The sequence below is a fragment of the Nannobrachium achirus genome (genome assembly GCF_963921795.1).
Source record: "Nannobrachium achirus genome assembly, chromosome: 22".
Taxonomy (NCBI): domain Eukaryota; kingdom Metazoa; phylum Chordata; class Actinopteri; order Myctophiformes; family Myctophidae; genus Nannobrachium; species Nannobrachium achirus.
This window is the reverse complement of record NC_137829.1, coordinates 8,717,281-8,739,100: the sequence shown is the minus strand read 5'-3', so window position 1 is coordinate 8,739,100 and position 21,820 is coordinate 8,717,281. Positions and strand designations below refer to the sequence as shown.

At 45.0% G+C, this 21,820-nt stretch overlaps 1 protein-coding gene across 2 annotated transcripts in view; it reads right to left on the bottom strand.

The window, feature by feature from the left end:
- The window catches only part of LOC308307903 (cyclic AMP receptor 4), an 83,901-nt gene that overhangs the window by 28,134 nt on the left and 33,947 nt on the right, over positions 1-21,820 (bottom strand). For both annotated transcript variants that reach the window (XM_080753233.1, XM_080753234.1), the window contains 2 exons: positions 16,350-16,397; positions 208-290 (listed from right to left, as the gene is read on the bottom strand). In XM_080753233.1, the coding sequence (XP_080609359.1) occupies positions 208-290; positions 16,350-16,397 (131 nt within the window). The remainder of the gene's footprint in view (positions 1-207; positions 291-16,349; positions 16,398-21,820) is intronic.

The window sequence follows — 21,820 nt, the reverse complement described above, 5'->3', positions numbered from 1 at the left end:
CAAGTGAAAGGGAGCAGGACGATGGGAGTGAGAAAGCGAAGAGAGATAAGAATGAATGAGAGATAGCAGGGTGAGGCCGATATGGAAATAATATAACAAGTGAACAAGGGAGTTGACCTGCAGCATTATTGGCGTTGTTCCTTTTTGCGTGTGTATGTGAGTGGTGTTATTGTACATGCATGGTGTGTGTGTGTGTGTGTGTGTTACCTGTTGATGAAAGGAAAGAGAGACACCAGCAGATACACGGAGGGATACCACTTCAATGGCTTGATCTCTTCAGCCAAGGACACCTGAGAGAGAGAGAGAGAGAGAGAGAGAGAGAGAGAGAGAGAGAGAAATAGAGTGTGACAAATAGGGTGCAAAAGATAAAAGCAACTTTGATACAGCGGCATAGAGAAGTGCCGTCATTAATGCCGTCTTTGCTTTTTACACAGAGAGCAAACAACGCCGCCCCCGTGTGTGCTTTTACACGGCGTGCTGGCATTCCAGAAGCAAAACAACAGTGTCAGAGTTACACAATGCTGTTTAAAATTGTTTGTCGGTACATTCTTCTTTACATTTACAACTATAGCCTAAGCATTATTTCAGAAAATATTGACACAAGATGGACTGGCGACGTTAGCAGAGAAGCTCCACAGTTGCCTGAGCGTTTTCCTTCCCCGAGCAACATTAAGGCTTTCTTTCCAAATAACAAGAGCATGCCAAAGTTGTGTAATCCACTCAGTTGTTCACTTCATAATGTAATTTAACTCTCACTCCCTTTCTCTCTCGCACTTGCTCGAACTTGAGATGACAGCTGTCGGTAGTTAGGGGGCGTTCACACCGAAGTTTGTCGCTAAAGGTGTGACTCCTTCAGAAACGCAGTTGATGCAAAACAGCATGGCGTGCTTGTGGAGCGGGGCTGCATGCGCAACCCGCAATATAATGAAAGCAATCCGGAACTCATTTCAACGAATACAACTTTTATTTTAACCAATCTGTATTGTAGAGCAGGGGTCCTCAACGTTTTCAGGCCAAGGACCCCTTAGCTGAGAGAGAGATGAATCAGGGACCCCTCTACATATTGTATAAATGTGTAATGCAGATTCTCATCGATAGAGATGGATTCATAGACTTGTTTGACAGCACTGTCATCAGTCTATGTTGGATTCGTGTTTTTAGTTAAATTGATCTTTCACTCTGTCCTTGGGTCTGCTCTCTCTTTTTTACCTCTACACCAAACCCATTTGCCGAAAATCGCCGATCTACAAGCTCTCGCTGCGAGGCGCTGAGAGCTTGTAGCTCTGTTATTTTTGGCTAAAAGTTCTCCTCAGAATTGGGATGCGAGGGTTCACGTTGTTAATTTAAAAGAATGATCCTATCACAAAGATTTGGCAGCCCCCCGGTAGTTAACTCTGAGGACCCCCTCTTGAAGAACTCTGTTGTAGAGTTAATTGAATGCAATATAACTGGTACATCTGCAGTGGCTGGGGGTGGTCTCACTACTCTTCCACTGCCAAATCTGAACCCTGGTGACAGGGGGTCGGAGTACTGCCTGAAGCTTATAAGGGCATGTCGATTCAGGGATTGATTGATTGATTGATTGATTGATTGATTGAAGACTTTATTAGAAGTTTGCATAGGAAAAGGTACAGTTCACTGGTACAAAATCAACTAAAAGGAGATCCAAGAAAGCCTTTCGGCTTATTGCAACCGAAGGTTGCAGTTTAGTATGTGAAACGGCACATGCTGACTCTGTCTGTCTGGACGTGTACGCTTTTTTACGGTCTATGGGTTTGCCGCTCTGACATCGGGCTTTGACGTCACTCTGATGTCATGGGAACCGCTCTAATAGAATCCCTTTATGCCCATATATGGAGATCCCTGATGTCATCAATATTAAGCCCATATCTAACAGGACTTCATAAGGGAATGCCCATACAGTATATGGAGGAAGACAGCCCATATCTGTGTGGCTGGTTCAGACAGGGATCTCCATGTATGGGCATAAAAGGGATTGTATGTATGATGTCGGATGTGATAGACATCATAGGATTTTAAGTAAATTAATAACTGATTAAGCATGTTTGGGCTCTCACAGCATATTCTCCATATAATGTACATGGATCTCCATATATGGGTAACTGGTCCGATATACATCACTGGCCAGATGGCCAAGACATGGCTCGACCTCGCCCTTTAGGGCGAGGTTGCTTGTCACCCTGAGTCGTCTTACTAGTTTACATAGGAAACCTTTCAATTTCGATTCACTTTTCATTTCAATTTCACGCAGCAAAAATCTGGTCTCCAATGCAGGAGTCCTGGGGTTTTAAAAAGCCTTTGCTGAACATTTGAGAATATCAAACATTTTATGCACATCTAAAAAACGCTAGTAAAACGCAGAAGAGAGGGGTGCACGGCAAGCGCCGCGTAACCACAGGGAAACAATGGTTTTGCCGTAAATGCATTTCTATTGATCGCCCTCATAGCCTTCACATTTATATAACAAAATCAAAAGACATGTTTATTGTTCATTTAGACATGGCCTATTCAGTTGGAACAATCAATTAACCCATTTAGAACGGGTACACATTTTGTGTATCATTATTTTATGCTTTAACTATTGAAAAATAGCAGATATACAAGCTCACAGCGCGGCACTGAGTGCCGCGCTGCGAGCTTGTAGATCTGCTATTTTTGAAAAGTCGTGAACATTAGAATTTTGACCCGATTCTATAAGTGTCTTTTGAATCCTTCTAATTCTAGGCCTAAATGGGTTAAAATCTGTTGTTGTCACTGCAAGGTCAGGGCTGAATCGTGTCTCGCCTATTTTCTCATGAAATAAAAGCGTGTGAGAGAGAAGGGGGGCAACAAGTTGATGCATAACGTTACAATGGCAGATTTGTGCGAGCAACATGCAATGCATTGATGAAAAGAAGCAGGGACTAGTTTGAAGCAGAAAGGTGATCTAACTTTAGAAATAAATCCAATCTTGAGTGTCTTGGGATCCACATGGGAACGCTGTGGCTCCAACGTGGTTCTCAGTCTTAAAATGGCCAGTCATCTCATCCATTATGTCACTTGTCTATGACAGGGGTTCCCAAACTTTTTTGTCTCAGGGCACCCCATACATTTTTTTTAATCCGAGGCACCCCTAAATTATAATTTTCACTCCCAGCACCTTATATTTATATCATCGCGATATATTTTATATACCTTATATTTATATCATCGTCGTCGGGTGGAAACCTTGTATGTCCAAAACCGTTTGTTTTGTATTTATCATCTATAAAATGTACTAAACTAGTGAAAACAGCCGATCGGCTGTTTTCACTAGTTTTGTGCGACAGTCTTGTATGATGAAGCAGGGCTTTGCCTTACCAAAAGACGTACACATTTGAAACTTGGAGATACGAGGTTTCTGCCCGACAGTGACGATATTCTAGTGATTATGTTGAGAGGAAAACGTTGAGATAACAGCCATTTTGGTTAGAACTGACTGAAAATAACTTTGTACTTCAAGTTTAAAATGATACTAAATATTTTTTCAAATGTCCAAATAAATTCCAAATATTATCAAATGATCTCGCTGCACCCCTGGACTGCCGTCACAGCACCCCAGGGTGCCCCGTCACCCACTTTGAAAACCCCTGGTCTATGACATATCTATAACCAGTAAGACTCCCTAATCGGGAGATAAGCGACCGTTGGTCGCTTATCTCCACAAATATCACAGCCTCCACCTCTCACGTCATACGGGCAGCCATAGTTACACCTGGAATGTTGAATCTCCATATATGGAGATAACCTACCCATCACACAAAGTCTGACCTCACCAGCCCATACCTGGGCATGGACGACTTATATCTCCATATACGGAGATGGCCATATATGGAGATACGATGACATCACAGAGTCCACAGCTGATGATGTGGCGTGATGTCATACAATACACAAACAAGCCCTATATAAAGGGGCAATTCTCACCAGGGAAGAGAGCATTCCCCACTAGCTGAGTATCTTAACTCATTGAGTGCCTATCCCGAATTAGTTCGGGATATATTATCGTATCACAGAGTGCCTATCCCGAACAAGTTCGGGATATAATTTTTTTTTTGATTTTTTTTTTTTTTTTTTGGACCCCATCAAATCTGGTGAACATGATTTCAATCGCGATTTTGCATGTTCCACCCCCATACAACCCCATCTAACATACAGGGCAGCCATTTTTGGTTACATTACATGTAAAACATAAGGGCGATTATCTCAAGAATGCCTGAACGGATTTCCAATCGGATTTTTTTGTTTGAAAGCTGTGAACAAACTGCACAAATCCACTCCAATGCAATCCAGGATTGCATTGGATTTTTCAGAGCTCATTCTTCTCTGTTTTTTTCCCATGCATGAGGTGTGCAAGGTTTAATCATGGCTAAGTTGACGAAAATAAGGCTTCTAAAATGCTTGGTAGCCAATAGCTAACTTCAAGCTAACTTCATCCTCTTCCTGTACATGCAGTCATGCACAAAGGAAAGTGTTCAGGCAAGTCATGGCTGCAGGGCTTCTGCATATACCAGCATATCTCTATGGGATTTTCTCTGGCCACTGGGCGCCCTCTAGTGGTGAAAGGGGTGGCACTAAATGAGTTAAGATGGTTGGATGTGATGATAAGCCACAAATAGGCCAAAAGTTTGTTTTACCAATTATCAAGACATACGGGCAGTTGACAGTTTGCCATTGTTACTCATTGAAGTTGAATCGCCATCTGAATCCCTTTTATGCCCATATATGGAGATCCCTGCTCTGAGTATCTGACATCACTAATCCCTTTTATGCCCATATATGGAGATCCCTGCTCTGAGTATCTGACATCACTAATCCCTTTTATGCCCATATACAGTATGGAGATCCCTAACAGAATCCATTTTATGCCCATATATGGAGATACCTGCTCTGAGTATCTGACATCACTGTGATGTCACCTGTTTATGCCTAAATATGGAGATCCCTGCTCTGAGTATCTGACATCACTGCGATCTCACCTGTGATGTCACAGTGACACATCACCTCAGTATCTGTGATGTCACAGTGACACATCACCTCAGTATCAGGCGTTACACGCATACATTGAGCAGGGCAAAGGTGTGACGTGTGTGACGGACGGACGGACGGACGGACGGACGGACGGCCGGTGGAGGTTTTCATACTAAACTGCGACCTTACGGTCGCAACAATACGTATGACTGATCAAAGCCCCGTTGACTTCCATTAGAACATTTGCGGTGGTACTGCTGTGGCCTTGCTGGCAGTATACTAGGGACGGGACGATATGAACATTTCATATCACGATTATTGTGACAAAAGAAATCGTGATTTACGATATCGCGATTTCCATTAAATCCATTATCCTGGGGAGTAACATTTGCAAAAAATAGCAGATCTACAAGCTCACAACTCGTAGATAGGCAATTTTTTGACAAAGATATTTGATAGAGTGTGAAAAAAAGACTGTATCAAGTACGTACGGTATGTTACGTATATTAAGTACCTTTTACCAATTATAGAGGGTTTAAATGGTACCGGATACGCAGCTCGCCAAATAAAAGGTGAATTGATCTCAGTGCATGACGGAGGGCGATTTCACGATAAATGAAATCTCCACGATACGATTATCGCGAGTGTTTTTTTTCACGATAAAATCGCTTATCGTCCCTTCCCTACAGTATATAAGACGCCTCAGGGCGACAAGCGACCTCGCCCAGGGATGTGGACATCAGGGATCTCCATATATGGGCATAAAAGGGATTTGTTCCCCTGGCATCACAGGGATCTCCATATTTCCATATATGGGCATGAAAGGGATTTGTTCCCCCTGGCATCACAGGGATCTCTCTAAGAGGGCATCATTAATATTGATGACATCAGGGAACTCCATATATGGGCATAAAAGGGATTCTGTTAGTGTGACATCACAGTGAAGCCAGAGCGTGACGTCAGAGCGGCAAACCCATTCTGGTAGAGTGGTTCCCCTGATATCAAAGTAACATCAGAGCATGATGTCAAGCTTTATAAACTATATATTTTTTAAAGAGAAAACAAAAAAAAAAGAAAAAGCGAATATTCGACTTCGGTGAACAATGTCGAATAGTGACTTTGATATTCGAATATTTGGTGAATGCCTTAACACACGCACACACACACACACACACACACACACACACACACACACACACACACACACACACACACACACACACACACACACACACACACACACACACACACACACACACACACACACACACACACACACACACACACACACAGACCGACCCTCTTACAGATGGCTAGACTCCAGCTGAGCCACACCGTAAAGAAAAAAACACGATTCCACCCTGGCTGCAACGCCTTGCCTGCTGTCGCTTTTCCAGAAAGGTAGATTGGGCTCTGACTAGTACCTTTGCTGCCAGTTCAATGGCTGAACAACAATGCCCCCCTCATTCCGTGCACATACCTTTCATACAGAACAGCAGGGCGGAATAACGGTGCAACATTGCTGCCTGGAAGAGGCTGTGTAAAAGTGGCTAGAACGAAACAGAGTGTGTGTGTGTGTGTGTGTGTGTGTGTGTGTGTGTGTGTGTGTGTGTGTGGTTATGAGAGCGCGCGCGAGAGAGAGAGGGAAATATGGGCCCAAATGGAGAAACTAATACGTATTCTCTTTGTGTCTCTCTATGTCTGTCTGCCCTCTCTCTGTCCTTTGTCTCTCTTTTTCTTTCTCTCTCCACCCTCTCTCTCTCTCTCTCACTCACACACGCACGCACATGCACAAACACTTCACACCAAATGCCAATAAATTAGAAAAGCACAAGACAATCATAATCCACGCAGAATTCTAATATATTATCGAGTTAATATGTGACATCCCAAGTGTTTTTGTTTTTGTGTGTGTGTGTGTGTGCGGCGGTGGCGCGTTCAAATTAAAACGGGATCCGATACTTTCAATAAGGCTAACATGATGAATCCAATATTTTGCGGACAGACAGACAGGCTGGATGGAGCAGCAGCGGCCCCCACGTCGAAAGGAGAGCCCGGCGGTGGAGAGCTTTTACAAGCCGTTATCTAATTCCCGGGAGAGGAGGACTCTTGCGTCCGGAAGAGGAGAGAAGCGGGGCCCCGAATCGATTTTTCTGTGCAGTGTGTGTTTTTTTCCCCCCCCTAGGGCTAGAGGACGCAATAGCCGAGCCAGCGCATTTTCCCTCCCTCCCTCCCTCTCTCTCTCTCGCTCGCTCGTTCGTTCCCCCTCTCTCTTGCTCACTCGCTCTCTCTCTCTCTCTCTCTCTCTCTCACACACACACACACACACCCCGTGCCAGGAGGCAGACCCGTGAGCTCCGATCCCCCCCATACACACACACATGCTGGAAATTAATTACTCACCAGAAAGACCCTGAGGCGTGCAAGCTTTAACGCAGGCGTTTTAAACAATTCAAATGAAAATCACGAGAGCCCCCCCGGTGGTATTTTATCTTTTGTGCGTGAGTAAGTGAGCATGTGCGTGCGCGCGCGTGAGAAACGTGGACGTGCACAGCAGTGCGTGCTTGTTAAGTATTAAAATATAAGAACAACCACGCGACCTCTGCTTTCACATCAGGCTGTACCGAGTGCCGCACTGCGAGCTTGTAGATCTGCTATTTTTAAAAAATCGTGAAAATTTGAATTTTGACCCGATTCTATAAGTGTCTTTTGAATCCTTCTAAGGTTTTTTGAAAAACCCATGTTTCTATGTCAGCAATCTGGCTAGCCATCGTCAAAGAAAAGGTCCTTTTCACTTAACTGGAGCTCAGTTAGTCTATTCTTGAGAGACTACTATGTCAGTGGTTCTCAAACCTTTTCATGTGAAGGACCACCAAAATTATATTTATTTGACCACGGACCCCCATCTCAAAATATCTAGTTCCAGGAACCACCCAGAAGCAAAATTTGAGTTACAAACGTTCGCTTTGAAAATGCATAAATTCAAAGATTTGCACACATTTTCACGACTTTTTCAAAAATAGCAGATCTACAAGCTCGCAGCGCGGCACTCGGTGAGCTGCTATTTTTCAATAGCTAAAGCATTCAATAATTCTAGGCCTAAATGGGTTAACGTATGACGTGTTGCGCTGCGGAATATAGCCGATCTGCAAGCTCACAAATGCCTCACACCCGTGACACGCTGTGAGCTTGTTGATCGGCTACACACGACACCGGCGTGCGATGGAGCATGAATCGGGAAATAGGCTGTGTGTGTACGTGTACGTGGGAGACAGAAAAACAATCAGTATGAATCGGGGAACCTTGCAGGAGCGGCCCTTAAACGGTTCCACACGCAAGAAAAAATCAATCTCAACGAATGTTTTAGCCAAATAATCTCAAATAAAATTCGGTGAGCATGAGACAGACAATTGCAGAATTTCAGAGAGAGAGAGAGAGAGAGAGAGAGAGAGGGAGAGTGAGCGAGCGAGCGAGAGAGAGAGGGGGAGAGGAGCGGATGTGGAGAGAGGAGGGCTGAGGAGGGGAAGGCAGGGGCGTCAATTGGGTATGGCAGGGGTATGCAGCTGCCATACCCTGGGTCCAGGGGGGAAAATAAAAGTTTTTTTAAAATATAAATCCATGAATGTCTCTTTGTCTATCTGTGCTGGTTATTACGTTGTTAAATTACAGTAAAATAACTACAAATGCAAAATTTAACAAAATGGTATATTCCCAGGTCAGCTGCACACAGGTGCAATTCATTATTGTTAATTGTGGCACGTTTACTAACATGTCAAGTTTACTTGCACTTGAACAGCCGTTCCATGCTGCCATATCCAGCCCAAGAAACCGTAGAAACCTGTGTAAAAAACTGGCAAAACTAGTTTTTTTCAGACATTGTGAAAATAGCCGATCTACATGCTCACAACGCCTCGCAGCGCGAGGCGTTGTGAGCATGTAGATCTGCTATTTTCACTATAGAACCGTGTTATACAAAATGTAATGCCTATTTTCCATGAGGACTCCCATCTTTTGCCATACCCTAGCTTTTGCTGAACTGACGCCACTGAGGGGAAGGGGAATGAGACGGAGGGGGAGGAGGGGAGTGGGAGGAGGGGAGTGCGGCTAAAGAGACTCGTGTTTTTAATCAGGGTCCTCCTGTGTCAGAGGCCCCCGGTGCTCCTTGGGAGGCGGGGAGAGAGAGAGAGGGGGAATGAGACCGTAATTATGTGAGCCGGGGCGCGGCGGCGACGCAGCGCCGTTAATGACGCGCGTTAGATTACAGACGGTTATCGACAGCGCAAACCTCCCCCTCCCCCCTTTCACACACACAGGCAGGCAGGCAGGCAGGCAGGCACACGCACACACACACCACGGGTGTAAAGTAAAGTACATTTACTTTAGTACTGTGCTCAAGTACAATTTTGAGGTATTTGTACTTTACTCGAGGATTTCCAATTTCCAATACTTTTACCACTACTCCACTACATCTGGGATCCAGATATTGCACTTTTACTCCACTACATTCATTTGGAAACTTTAGTTACTTTGATATAAATTATTGTATTATAAAACATACATAAACCACTTCAGCCTAATGTTATAGGGTGGCTATTTGAAAATAGACGATTAACAAGCTCACAGCGTTTCGCGATGCGGCGCATTGTGAGCTAGATCTGCTATTTTCAAACAATTTGAACTTTTACTGTTGGTGCTTTTGATACCAACACTTTCGTACTTTTACTCAAGTACATTTTGAATTCCGGACCTCTACCTGTAACAGAATATTTCTATATTGCAGTATTGATACTTTTACTTAAGTCAAATATGTGAGTACTTTTCCCACCACACACACACACACACACACACACACACACACACACACACACACACACACACACACACACACACACACACACACACACACACACACACACACACTCGCACACACACGCCCAATGCACACATAAATAAATACAACCTCCGTGCCGGCTCCCTGGAGCACACACACACACACACGGCTCACAGGCATCTCAGCCAATAAATATTACACCCGCCGCGCAGCGAGAGAGAGCCCCTACCTAAGGTAATAGCATCTGGTCGCTCTGGAGAGAAATTGGAAGGTGCTATTACAAAAGGACTGAAAGCTTCACATGTCAAAAGCGCAGTCTAGTTGCTATAGAGACAGTCCTGTAACTGGAACATCGCGAGTTCGATCCCCGGCAACAACCGACCCGGCGAAGGTCTATATCGACAGCCATGCATCCAAGCAGTTCGTCCTTGGGCTAAGATGCTAAACCCCTAATACGTGATCATTCTTGTTAAGTCCGTTGCAGACATGAAGGTCAGCTACACGCTTGAAATTCAAAATGCAGCCGAAGTCACAAGATAACTCGTGACAACATGCAGCAGTGAAATCCTTAGTGCTCGTTGTAAACCCTCGAAGTGTGCACAAATGGAACCTCGCGGGTCCATTTGGTTCCATTTGAACACCCTTCGGGTGTTCAATGAATAGTGGGGTTTTAATGTGTAATGACGTGTGGAAGTTGAGCTCGCTTAAAGCACAGAGACTCTTGTCCCCCCATCGACAGCAAAGACGTGCATATAATAGGCCTACATAATGAATAAAACGAACACATTCGTTACCAACGCACACGGTTGAACACATCATGAGAGCACACACACACACACACACACACACACACACACACACACACACACACACACAGGAGGAAGCGCACGTCCCCATTGTGACTCAAGGCAAAGCTTATGTTGATCAGTAAACAAACACCCGTGGAAGATAGGGAACAAGCAGCACACTGTTTGCTCAGCCAACTCTGTCGCTACCCAACGGGATTCAACTTGTAGGTGGGTCTGTGTGTATGTGTGCGCACACGCTCGCATGAGGCACGCATCCTTGCACGCGTGCAAGCTGCTCTTAACCCTGGCATTCACGTGTCCTCTCCCTGACCTGCGATCTAAGACCTTTTGGCTTGTGTGCCGCTGTGCGTGCATGTGCAAATATGGGCATGCGTGTGAGTGTGTGTGCGTGTGTGTGTGTGTGTGTGTGTGTGTGTGTGTGTGTGTGTGTGTGAGAGAGACTTCACGCATGGCCGTGGACAAACCCCTGAAGACACACACAGTGTGCCGCGGCACACTGTGACTGACGTCCCTGATAACCGCTAACACTGGCTATGTACGTCAGCACTCCAGGCAGATACGGAGAGAGAGAGAGAGAGAGAGAGGGAGAGAGAGAGAGAGAGAGAGAGAGAGAGAGGGAGAGAGAGAGAGGGAGAGGGAGAGAGAGAGAGGGAGAACGCCAGAGAGAGCTGAAGCAAGGCTGACTCAGAGAGAAAAATGGATCAAGAAAGGCACATGCAGGAAAGAGAACGTAAGAGTGAGAAATACGATATGTGTATGCGCTTGCTTGTGTGTGTGTGTGTGTGTGTGTGTGTGTGTGTGTGTGTGTGTGTGTGTGTGTGTGTGTGTGTGTGTGTGTGTGTGTGTGTGTGTGTGTGTGTAATACTGTAATAGAGAGCGTGAGGAATGGGAGGAGGAGGGGGGGGGGGGAGATGCAGAGAAAGCGAATGAAATCACCAAAGCCAGTGGTCTTCAGACACCCAGCAGGAATTGCTTTCCCTAGTTTACACCTGCTGGTACACACACACACACACACACACACACACACACACACACACACACACACACACACACACACACACACACACACACACACACACACACACACACACACACACACACACACACACACACACACACACACACACACACACACACACACACACAGGCGAGTGAGCACACAGACAGAGAGAGAGAGAGAGAGACAGACAGAGGGAGGGAGGGAGGGAAAGACAGGGAAAGACAGGGAGAGAGGGATATGCATGTACAGTCCCACGCGTACAATGACACAAAGACACAAGCACACGCGAGCTTGTGTGTGTGTACATGCGCACAACGAGGCTGGCTGGCTGGCTGGCTTGGCAACTGCAATCGCCGGGCTGTGTTGTTTTAAAGCATCGCAGCGCGCGCATAAACACTCATAAATATTCATGTCCATGAACCTGGCCTGCTGCTTTATTCATGCTGTGCGTGTGTGTGTGTGTGTGTGTGTGTGTGTGTGTGTGTGTGTGTGTGTGTGTGTGTGTGTGTGTGTGTGTGTGTGTGCGTGCGTGTGTGCGAGAGAGAGAGAGAAGGGATAGGGAGGGAGGACGGAGCGTGAGAGAGAGAGAGCAGAGCGAGAGATGGAAAGTGGGAGAATGACTGAGAAGTGGAGAGATGAGAGATGAGACTGGGAGTGTGATGAAAACCACTGTTGATTTATTTACGCACTGTGTTACACAGAGCAATTAGCACGCGAGGAGGCAAAGGACGACGCAGCAGCGCACACGCGCACGCGCGCGCGCACACACGAACGCGCACACACACACACACACGCGCACACACGCACACAGGCTCTCAGACTCTGTAGCCTATATAGTCAAACACACACCATTTAGACACACAGCGCTCACTCGTGCACACTATTCAAACACACGCAGCTCTCGCATTCCGTATAGATACACGAATGCACTATGCACGCATGCACACCGTTTAGAAACATGATCACATTATGTATAACAAAATTAAATTGACTATTTATGAACCGCTTATCAAAATAAGGTTACAGCGTGCTTTACATGAAACCGAAATCGAATAGAATCAGCGGCGGCATATAAAAAAAAAACAACAAGATAACATACACGTGTAAAATGCAGTGAGTGACAAAAGATTAGTTGTGATTAAGAGAAGACAGCCTAAGCTCTTCAGGCAGGGTGTAGGGATGGGACGATATGAAAATGTCATAACACGATTATTGTGACCAAAGAAATCACGATTTACGATATTATCGCAATAATCAAAATATCCACAACATCCATCATCCTGGGGCGGAACATTTGCCAACAAATAGCAGATCTACAAGCACGGCTATTTTTTGGCAAAGAGATTTGGTACAGAGTGAAAAAAAAGACTATGTATATACGTATTATATACGTATTATTATTATATTATACGTTTGTTTAACCAATAGAGGGTTTAAGTGGTACCGGATATGCAGCCTCGAAAATAAAAGGTGAATTGATCCCAGTGCAAGACGGAGGACGATTTCAGGATAAATTAAATCTCCACGATACGATTATCATGAGTGTTTTTTCTCACGATAAACGATAATATCGCTTATCGTCCCATCCCTATGGCACGGTCACCCTTTGTCTTCAGTTCAGCCTCCACTCAGGAACAACCAGCATGTTCCTGGCTGAGGGCCGCAGGCTGCACACAGGCTCACAACGGGTTGATAACTCAACATTTATAATAGGGGCCAGGCCATGAAGTAATCAGTAAAAGTAATCAATCGGCCCGGGCCGCCAGCGTGGCAGTCCGGGCAATGCAATGCCAGCCTGACCAGCGCGTCTAGGGTTCGAATCCCGTTCCCGACAACCTTTGCTGCGTGTCACTCCCCATCTCTCTCCCCATTTCCTGTCAGTCCTATCAATAAAATGCACAAAAGGCCAAAAATAAATCTAAAAGAAAAAGACAAAATCAATCAATGTTTTAAATGAATCCTAGTTTCAGTTTTGCAGCTATGTTCTGTAAAACTTTGAGCCTATATTGATCAAAACCGATCTGGTCCTGGATACATTTCTGATATGATAAATATCAGAGTTTGTTCATGTGGCTCTCATTGTTTATGCTGGGATCAAATAAAACACATATTTTATTTTTTGGGGTATTTTGGATAAAGGACCAAGTGATGGTTATTGAGAATGAAGGAATCTGGGCCAATTATGAGACTTTTGTCAGTTCAATAAAAAGGAAGTAAACGATTTGACATCGAGAGACTATATCTCACTAAACGGGACGAGTTTGTAAGGTTGCCATTAGGCTTCACCAGGACATAATACTTGTGTATCGTCGAATAAGAATGGAAGGAGATGTTGTGTCTATGGAACATGTCTATGTCTATTGAATGTTGCCAAGGGAAGAATATCGTCACTGTCGGGCAGAACCCTCGTATCTCCAACTTTCAAATTTGTATGTTTTTTCGCGAGGTAAAGCCCTGCTTCATCAGACAAGGCCGTCGCACAAAAGTAGTGAAAACAGCAGATCTACAAGCACACAACGCCTCGCGGTGCTTGTAGATCGGCTGTTTTCACTAGTTTAGTTCATTTTTTTGAACGATAAAAACGAACGGTTTTGGACATACAAGGTTTTTCCACCAGACAACGACGACATATAAGGAAATAAACCTAAAATTAAACCTTGGGGCACTCCACAAGTTGGGAGGAAGGGGAAATGTGGACGTCAATTGATACAATTTGCACATGCTCTCTCTCTCTCTCTCTCTCTCTCACACACATAAGCAAACACCATCATACTCTCATAAATACACACATGTGCTCTCTTTCTAATCTACACACAGACCAACAACTTAAAGGGTTACTCCAGTTCAGCATGCAGTAATTACATCAGCCACTTAGGGGCAGCATCTACATAACCTTAACCCTTAGGCAGCGCCCCACAGCCAGCCCTGCCGGCCCTACCCTGCTCTGGCCCCAGCCCTCCAAAACACAGCAGGGAGAGGAGAGGAGTTCCCTACACGGAGGGAAGAGAATTTCAATAGCTGGGTAACACCAGCTCTCTACATGTGCTCGTGTCTGGGAGAGCGCCAGCCCAGAGGCGTATGGAACAGCGTTACTTTGGCGACTTTGCCAGGGATGGGATGACATTTGGCAAGCAGTCATTTGGCACGCACGGTCAGAGGTCGACAGCCAATGAGAGGAGAACGTTTTTCCGCAATGGGATGTAAATGCAAAGGCGGCACAGCGACTGCAATCCCCCCCAATTAAGCCCCCGGGGAGTAGGGATCGAATTTCGAATTTATATTATTTTTGATATAAAATAGTGTATGCAGTAAAGCTGTCTATCATCATTACCTAACGGAGGGCCTGTTTCAGCTTGGCCAAAGTTATCATTTTCAATCAAATAAAGGGACGTTGTGTGTTTGGACGGTGGACGTCAAAAACGCAATATCCGGGCGTGGGAGACTCAGGCTGTTATTCCGATCCGCTCCAAACTTGGCACAAACACTGTTCAGAATAGCAACACCAGGGGTGGGGCCCCTGGTTGCCACAGGCGCACTGTTGCTCCAATCTGCACCAAACTTGGCACAAACACTGTTTATGGGTCTGCCATGAGAATAGTCACACCCAGGGGCCCGGTCGGGGGAATCTTGGACACAGGCCATGTAGGCATTGCGGGGATCAAACCTGTGACATTCCAGCTAAGTAATGGTATCTCTGCCGCCCCATCCCAGGCCGTAGGAGTACGTGCAGTGACAAATATCACCCTCACTGACCGGCTATCCTCCCCCGAACACGGGCCAATTGTGTTCATATGCTCGACAAAGCCAGATGCACCACGGTGGGGTTTGAACCCCCACAGACTCCGTGGGAGTGTGCAGGTACTTAACCACTCTGCCACCTGAGCTCCGGTAATGGTCTCTTTTAACCTTTAAACCACCGAGCCGCAATAAAAAATCACATGCAGCACACAGAGCCGCAATAAAATGCCACCATGAAATCCAGCAACTTATGGGAAAATATGCATGCAGCTCTGAGCTTAACACTCGAGCTGCAATGTTATGCATGAACTCCATCGTTCAATCCAAGCCAGAGGAAAAGAACAGACAGTGTGTACTTTAAACAACACACAGAACGTATTACTTCCCTTCCCACTATCTGTAATTCTATAAAGAGAACTAATTCTCTCTTTTCAAGCAGCTTTATTTTGTATTCCAGCCCCTACCCCCCCTCCATGTCTGCCCTGGCTTCGCCACCAATACAACTGAGCTCCTCATTTTACCCTGGTCTCTCCTGCTCATTTCATAAGGTCAGGGAAGGAGCAGAGTGCTAGGGCAGCTCTCACATTTGCATGAACTGCCAGAAAGCATGCACACAGCTCACACACGCACACACGCACACACGCACGCACACACACACGCACACGCACGCACACACACACACACACACAGAGCGGGTGTTGCAGGGTCAAATTGCTCCCTGCTGTGTGTGACACCAACCCAGCATGACCTCGACAGCTAATCCTGCACACACTCTAATCCTCACACACTGTGTGTGTGTGTGTGTGTGTGTGTGTGTGTGTGTGTGTGTGTGTGTGTGTGTGTGTGTGTGTGTGTGTGTGTGTGTGTGTGTGTGTGTGTGTGTGTGTGTGTGCGTGCGTGTGCGTCTTGGTTACTCAGTCCAGCAGTGAGGTGTGAGATGGTCAGTCAGTCAGGCTCTTACCTTCCGTCTTTCCCTCTCTGGATTGAAGGTTCCCAACCACGACTGAATCTGTGCCAACAAACACATGCAGAGACAGATTAACCCATTTAGGCCTAGAATTATTGAATGCTTTAACCAGTGAAAAATTCGTTCGCAGCGCTGCGAACGGTTGTAACTCAAATCTTGCTTCTGGGGGGTCCCTGGAACTAAATATTTTGAGATGGGGGTCCGTGGCCAAATAAATATAATTTTGGGGGTCCTTCACATGAAAAAGTTTGAGAACCACTGACATAGTAGTCTCTCAAGAACAGACTAACTGATCTCCAGTTAAGTGAAAAGGACCTTTTCTTTGATGATGGCTGGCCAGATTGCTGACATAGAAACATAGGTTTTTCAAAAAACCTTAGAAGGATTTAAAAGACACTTATAGAATCGGGTAAAAGTTCTAATTTTCAAGATGTTTCAAAAATAGCATATCTACAAGCTTAGTCTGCTCCTTTTCTCCTTCTACACCAAACCTCTTTGCCAAAAATAGCCGATCTACAAGCTCAGCTATTCTTTATATTCAGCTTGTATATCTGCTATTTTTCAATAGTTAAAGCATAAAATAATAATACACTATAATGTGTACCCGTTCTAAATAACACACAGTGCCGATATACATATAGACATTTACATTTACAGTCAGTTGTTTCAGACATCTAAAATACCATGGGGTTCGCAACAATATATGCATATATACTACATGTCTGTCTGCATGTCCGTGGCGGGCTCACAGACATAACCATATATGGACCAGATATTCACGACGCATTCACATTGTTAATGTGATACCCAGCAATGACAGGCAGGCTGATACGATATCAGCACATCACATGACCATTATATTGAGACACCGATGACAGAGAGACAGAGGGAGAGATTCAGAGATGGATAGGGAGAGGGGGATGGAGAGGTTGTGAGAGAAGGAGAGGACAGGAGGTGAGGTGTAGAGATGGGACGATACGCGATATTATCGTTTATCGTGATAAAAAACACTCACAATAATCGTATCGTGGAGATTTAATTTATCGTGATATTGTCCTCCGTCATGCACTGGGATCAATTCACCTTTTATTTGCTGAGCTGCATATCCAGTACCACTTAAACCCTCTATAATTGGTAAAAGGTACTTATAATATACATACTCAACAGTCTTTTTTTCACTCTCAATCAAATGTCTTTGCCAAAAAATAGCCGATCTACAAGCTCACAACGCGTCGCAACGCGTTGTGAACTTGTAGATCGCCTATTTTTGGGCAAATGTTCCGCCCCAGGCTAATGATTTTTTCGCGATAATATCGTAAATCGCGATTTCTTTTGTCACAATAATCGTGATATGAAATTTATTTTCATATCGTCCCATCCCTAGTGAGGTGAGGGAAAGAGGGAGGAGAAGAGAGGCAGACAGATTGGAGCAGAGAGGTAGGGCAGGGGTCTTTAATGTTTTCAGGCCAAGGACTCCTTAGTTGAGAGAGATGAATATATTCAATAAATTCTGATAGATAACAAATAGTTTCATCGTTTGGCGGCACAATCATCAGTGTATTTTGGATTCATGTCAATTTGTGTTTTCAGATATTTAACCACTTGAACCGTCAATACTTAATGACCTTGACCTTTCACTCTGTACTTAGTCTGCTCCTTTTCTCCTTCTACACCAAACCTCTTTGCCAAAAATAGCCGATCTACAAGCTCAGCTATTCTTTATATTCAGCTATTTTTTGCTAAAGTTCTCAGAATATGGATGCTAGGGTTCAAGTGGTTAATATAAAAAAGGAGAAAAAAAGCTTCCATCACACAAAGATTTCGAGGTCCCCCTGTAGTAACTCTGAGGACTCCTATTGAAGACCCTTGAGAGAGCCTATTTCAGCCACACAATAACACAGCATATGCTGGGTACCGGAACCTGAGCATACCGCGAAGCACTGTCAGCGCAAATAAGAGCAAATAATTCAGGCAAAGCTAGGGAAGCTGATAAGCCATTTCTGCTTTGTCTACTACTAGACAAAGTCTAGTCTACTACTAGACAAAGCAAGTCAGAAATTATATAAATCAGGAATAATGCAAGTTGGGAGTGTATGCCCTAACTGGCTATTTACTATACTTGTTGGCAGACTACTCGTTGTACCTGTTGTTAGAGTACCCAGTGAGGTACCCAGTACTAAGAGAGAGAAATGTATCTGCAACAAAGCAGAAAGCCCGCAACACTCCAAGTTAGATGAAGGCTTTTAGGTGCACGGCACAAAATAGCATATGAGAAAGAAGTAGTCACCAGCACTCAAGGAATCTCCTTTTTCACATGATTTTATTTACCTCAATGGACAGACCTTACCTCTGTCCATTGAGGTAAATACAATCATGTGAAAAGGAGATTCCTTGAGTGCTGGCGACTACTTCTTTCACCCAGTACTAAGAACATTAGATATTACAATCAATGTGTTATATATATATAAACAGCCACTGGCATACTGTGTATGTCCCACCTGTTTATGCCATAACCATACAACAACCAAATGTGTGTGAATATGTTTATGTGTTGTACACCCATACCTTTATAGGTCTTTATCAGCTGAAACAAATAAAACATGGGCACTTGCGCCGACCACACACGAACACGACCACGAACACACACACACACACACACACACACACACACACACACACACACACACACACACACACACACACACACACACACACACACACACACACACACACACACACACACACACACACACACACACACACACCTGCCCAGTGCCCACCAATCTCTTTCCCCGCCCGTGCAAATGTGCCTGATTCGCACTAGAGCTAAACGCTAGAGGCAGCCAGGAGAGCCGTAACAGCTCCCGGTTCTCCGATACGAGGGACTGATGGCATCGCTGCACGCAATATGAGATGAGGAGGAGAGAGAGAGAGAGAGAGAGAGAGAGAGAGAGAGAGAGAGAGAGAGAGAGAGAGAGAGAGAGGAAAGGGTGGGGGGGCAGCATAGAAAAGGAGTGGTAAAGAGAAAGTAAAAAGTGGAGCAAACACGACAGATCTCAGATCTCTCTGGAGGAGATGTGGAAATATTTCTCTGCTCCTCCGTCTCAGGAGGGGATGGGTGGGTGGTGGGGGGGGGGGGGGGGTGTGCGGAGAAAATGTCAATAGACACACAGACTCACACACAAGACGGAGATTTGTCACAGCGTGTCTGTGCGTGTGTGTATGGCGGTGGTGGTGGGGTGGGTAGCAGCCGGAGGCTTTATGTAACCCAAGAAATCAGAGGCAATTCTCTGGAGGGCCTGTGTGAGCTGTGCGCATGTATGCATGCACGTATACAGTGTAGGAAATGTTTACCATTTAACGGAAGGGTGGTCTGCTCAATATCTAAATACATTTTCAAATAATTACATTTTTAATTATGATAAATTTATTAGCGTGTAGATAAGGGTTGAGGGGGTTCCATCCAGGTGGTCCACAGCTAAATGATGGAGAGTTGGTAACCAAATGGACCCTTATAGGTCTGTAACTCTTGAGTGTAAACTGACCCTTACAGGTCCATTTGGTTTCCTTTTTGCACACTCAAGAGTTAAATTATTGATAAACATCTGCATTAATTAATTTACAAGAAGTCTACACAATTATAGAATGTAGAATAATTGTTATTTTTATCAATGTTTCCAATAGGAGAGATTGGTACAACATCTTTATCCAACTATAACAAAATATTCTAAGGTCCGAGAGGCTAAATCTCATCAAACGGTGGTCCGTGGCTCAAATGCCAAATAAATAATAGACCTCGATATGAAATAGGTTGAAAACCACCGCTTAAAGTATCGTTTACTGCAGGGGTCAACAGGGGGGTCCTCAGAGTTACTACAGGGGGTCCTCCAAATCTTTGTGTGATGGAAACTTGTTTTTTTCTCCCTTTTTTATATTAATCACTTGAACCATAGTGTCCATATTCAAAGAACTTTAGCCGAAAAATAGCCGATCTACAAGCTCACAACGCCTCACAGCGCGAGGCGTTGTGAGCTTATAGATCGGCTATTTTCGGCAAAGAGCTTTGGTGTAGAGGGGAAAAAGAGCAGACTAAGTACAGAGTGAAAGGTCAAGTTTATTAAGTATTGACGGTTTAAGTGGTTAAATATCTGAAAACACAAATTGACATGAATCCAAAATACACTGATGATGGTGCTGTCAAACAATGAAACTATATGGAATCTCTGATCAGGTTGTGGGGGGTCCCTGCTTCGTCTCTCTCAACTAAGGGGTCCTTGGCCTGAAAACATTGAAGACCCCTGTTCTAAGGTCTGAGAGGCTAAATGTCATCAAATGGTGGTCCGTGGCTCAAATGTCGAATAAATAATGGGCCTCGATATGAAATAGGTTGAAAACCACCGCTTAAAGTATTGTTTACTGTGGCAAGACATAAATGAGTTTGAGGAGGTCATCTTTGCCGCTCCCCCAACCTTTGATTGCAGGGGAACATTTTGGTCCTTTGTCTCTCTATGTATTGCAGTTGCTGAATGTACACACACACACACACACACACACACACACACACACACACACACGCACACACACGCACGCACCAGCAGCATGGAGACCGCTGGACTAGGAGCGCTTCCATTCAGCTATTCATTAACTCAACGTTGCCATGGTTTCTCTGCAGCGATGTGATTGCCATTGTAAGGCTGCGTGTGTATGTGTGTGCGTGCAAGCGTGCGTGCGTGTATGTGCGTGTGCATGTGCTGGGACAGCAGGAAAGAAAAAGAGCGAGAGACAGAAAGACCTATGTATACTCCACAGGACCCTATCTCTGTCTAAGCACGGCTATTTATCAAAATCAAATAACATCCGTGAATAGCAGAAATACGACCGGGCCTTGGTTGGACAGGTCTCATATGCATAGCCTAAAGGTGCGGGGCTGGAGCAGCAATCTCTCATTGCACCGTGCCACTGCCACTGAGAAGCGGCACGAGTGATGAGGCGTGACGGACGGTTATGAGCACAGGAGCAGGTGAAGGGACGGGAAGGGATGGCATCCGTCATGACAAAAACAACAGCAACCACTCCAAGGCCTCGCTGCCTGGACAGATAGTGAGACTCATTAGCTTCCAAATCCCCCTGGTTAATCCCTCGAAACGTGCCGTAGTTTTGATAGTAAGTCTGACGGATTTAGTTAACTAACGAGCAGCGTGGCCATTTTCTCCCGCAAATCTCCTACGTTGGAATATGCCTGAGGAAAAGTGAGGAAACATCTCTGCCGTGTCCAGCCAAGATCTCGTCTCTCTCTGTCTCCCTCACTCTCAGCCGCCTCCTCTCTATCCCTCTCTCCCGTTCTGTCGCCACCTAGCCCACTTTCAAAGCTTTTCAAATTCTTTCAAGTGAGACAGCCTGCAGCTGAAAAGAGATAAGGCTTGAGCTCTTCATAAATATGATAGAGAAAGGGGGGAGAGAGAGAC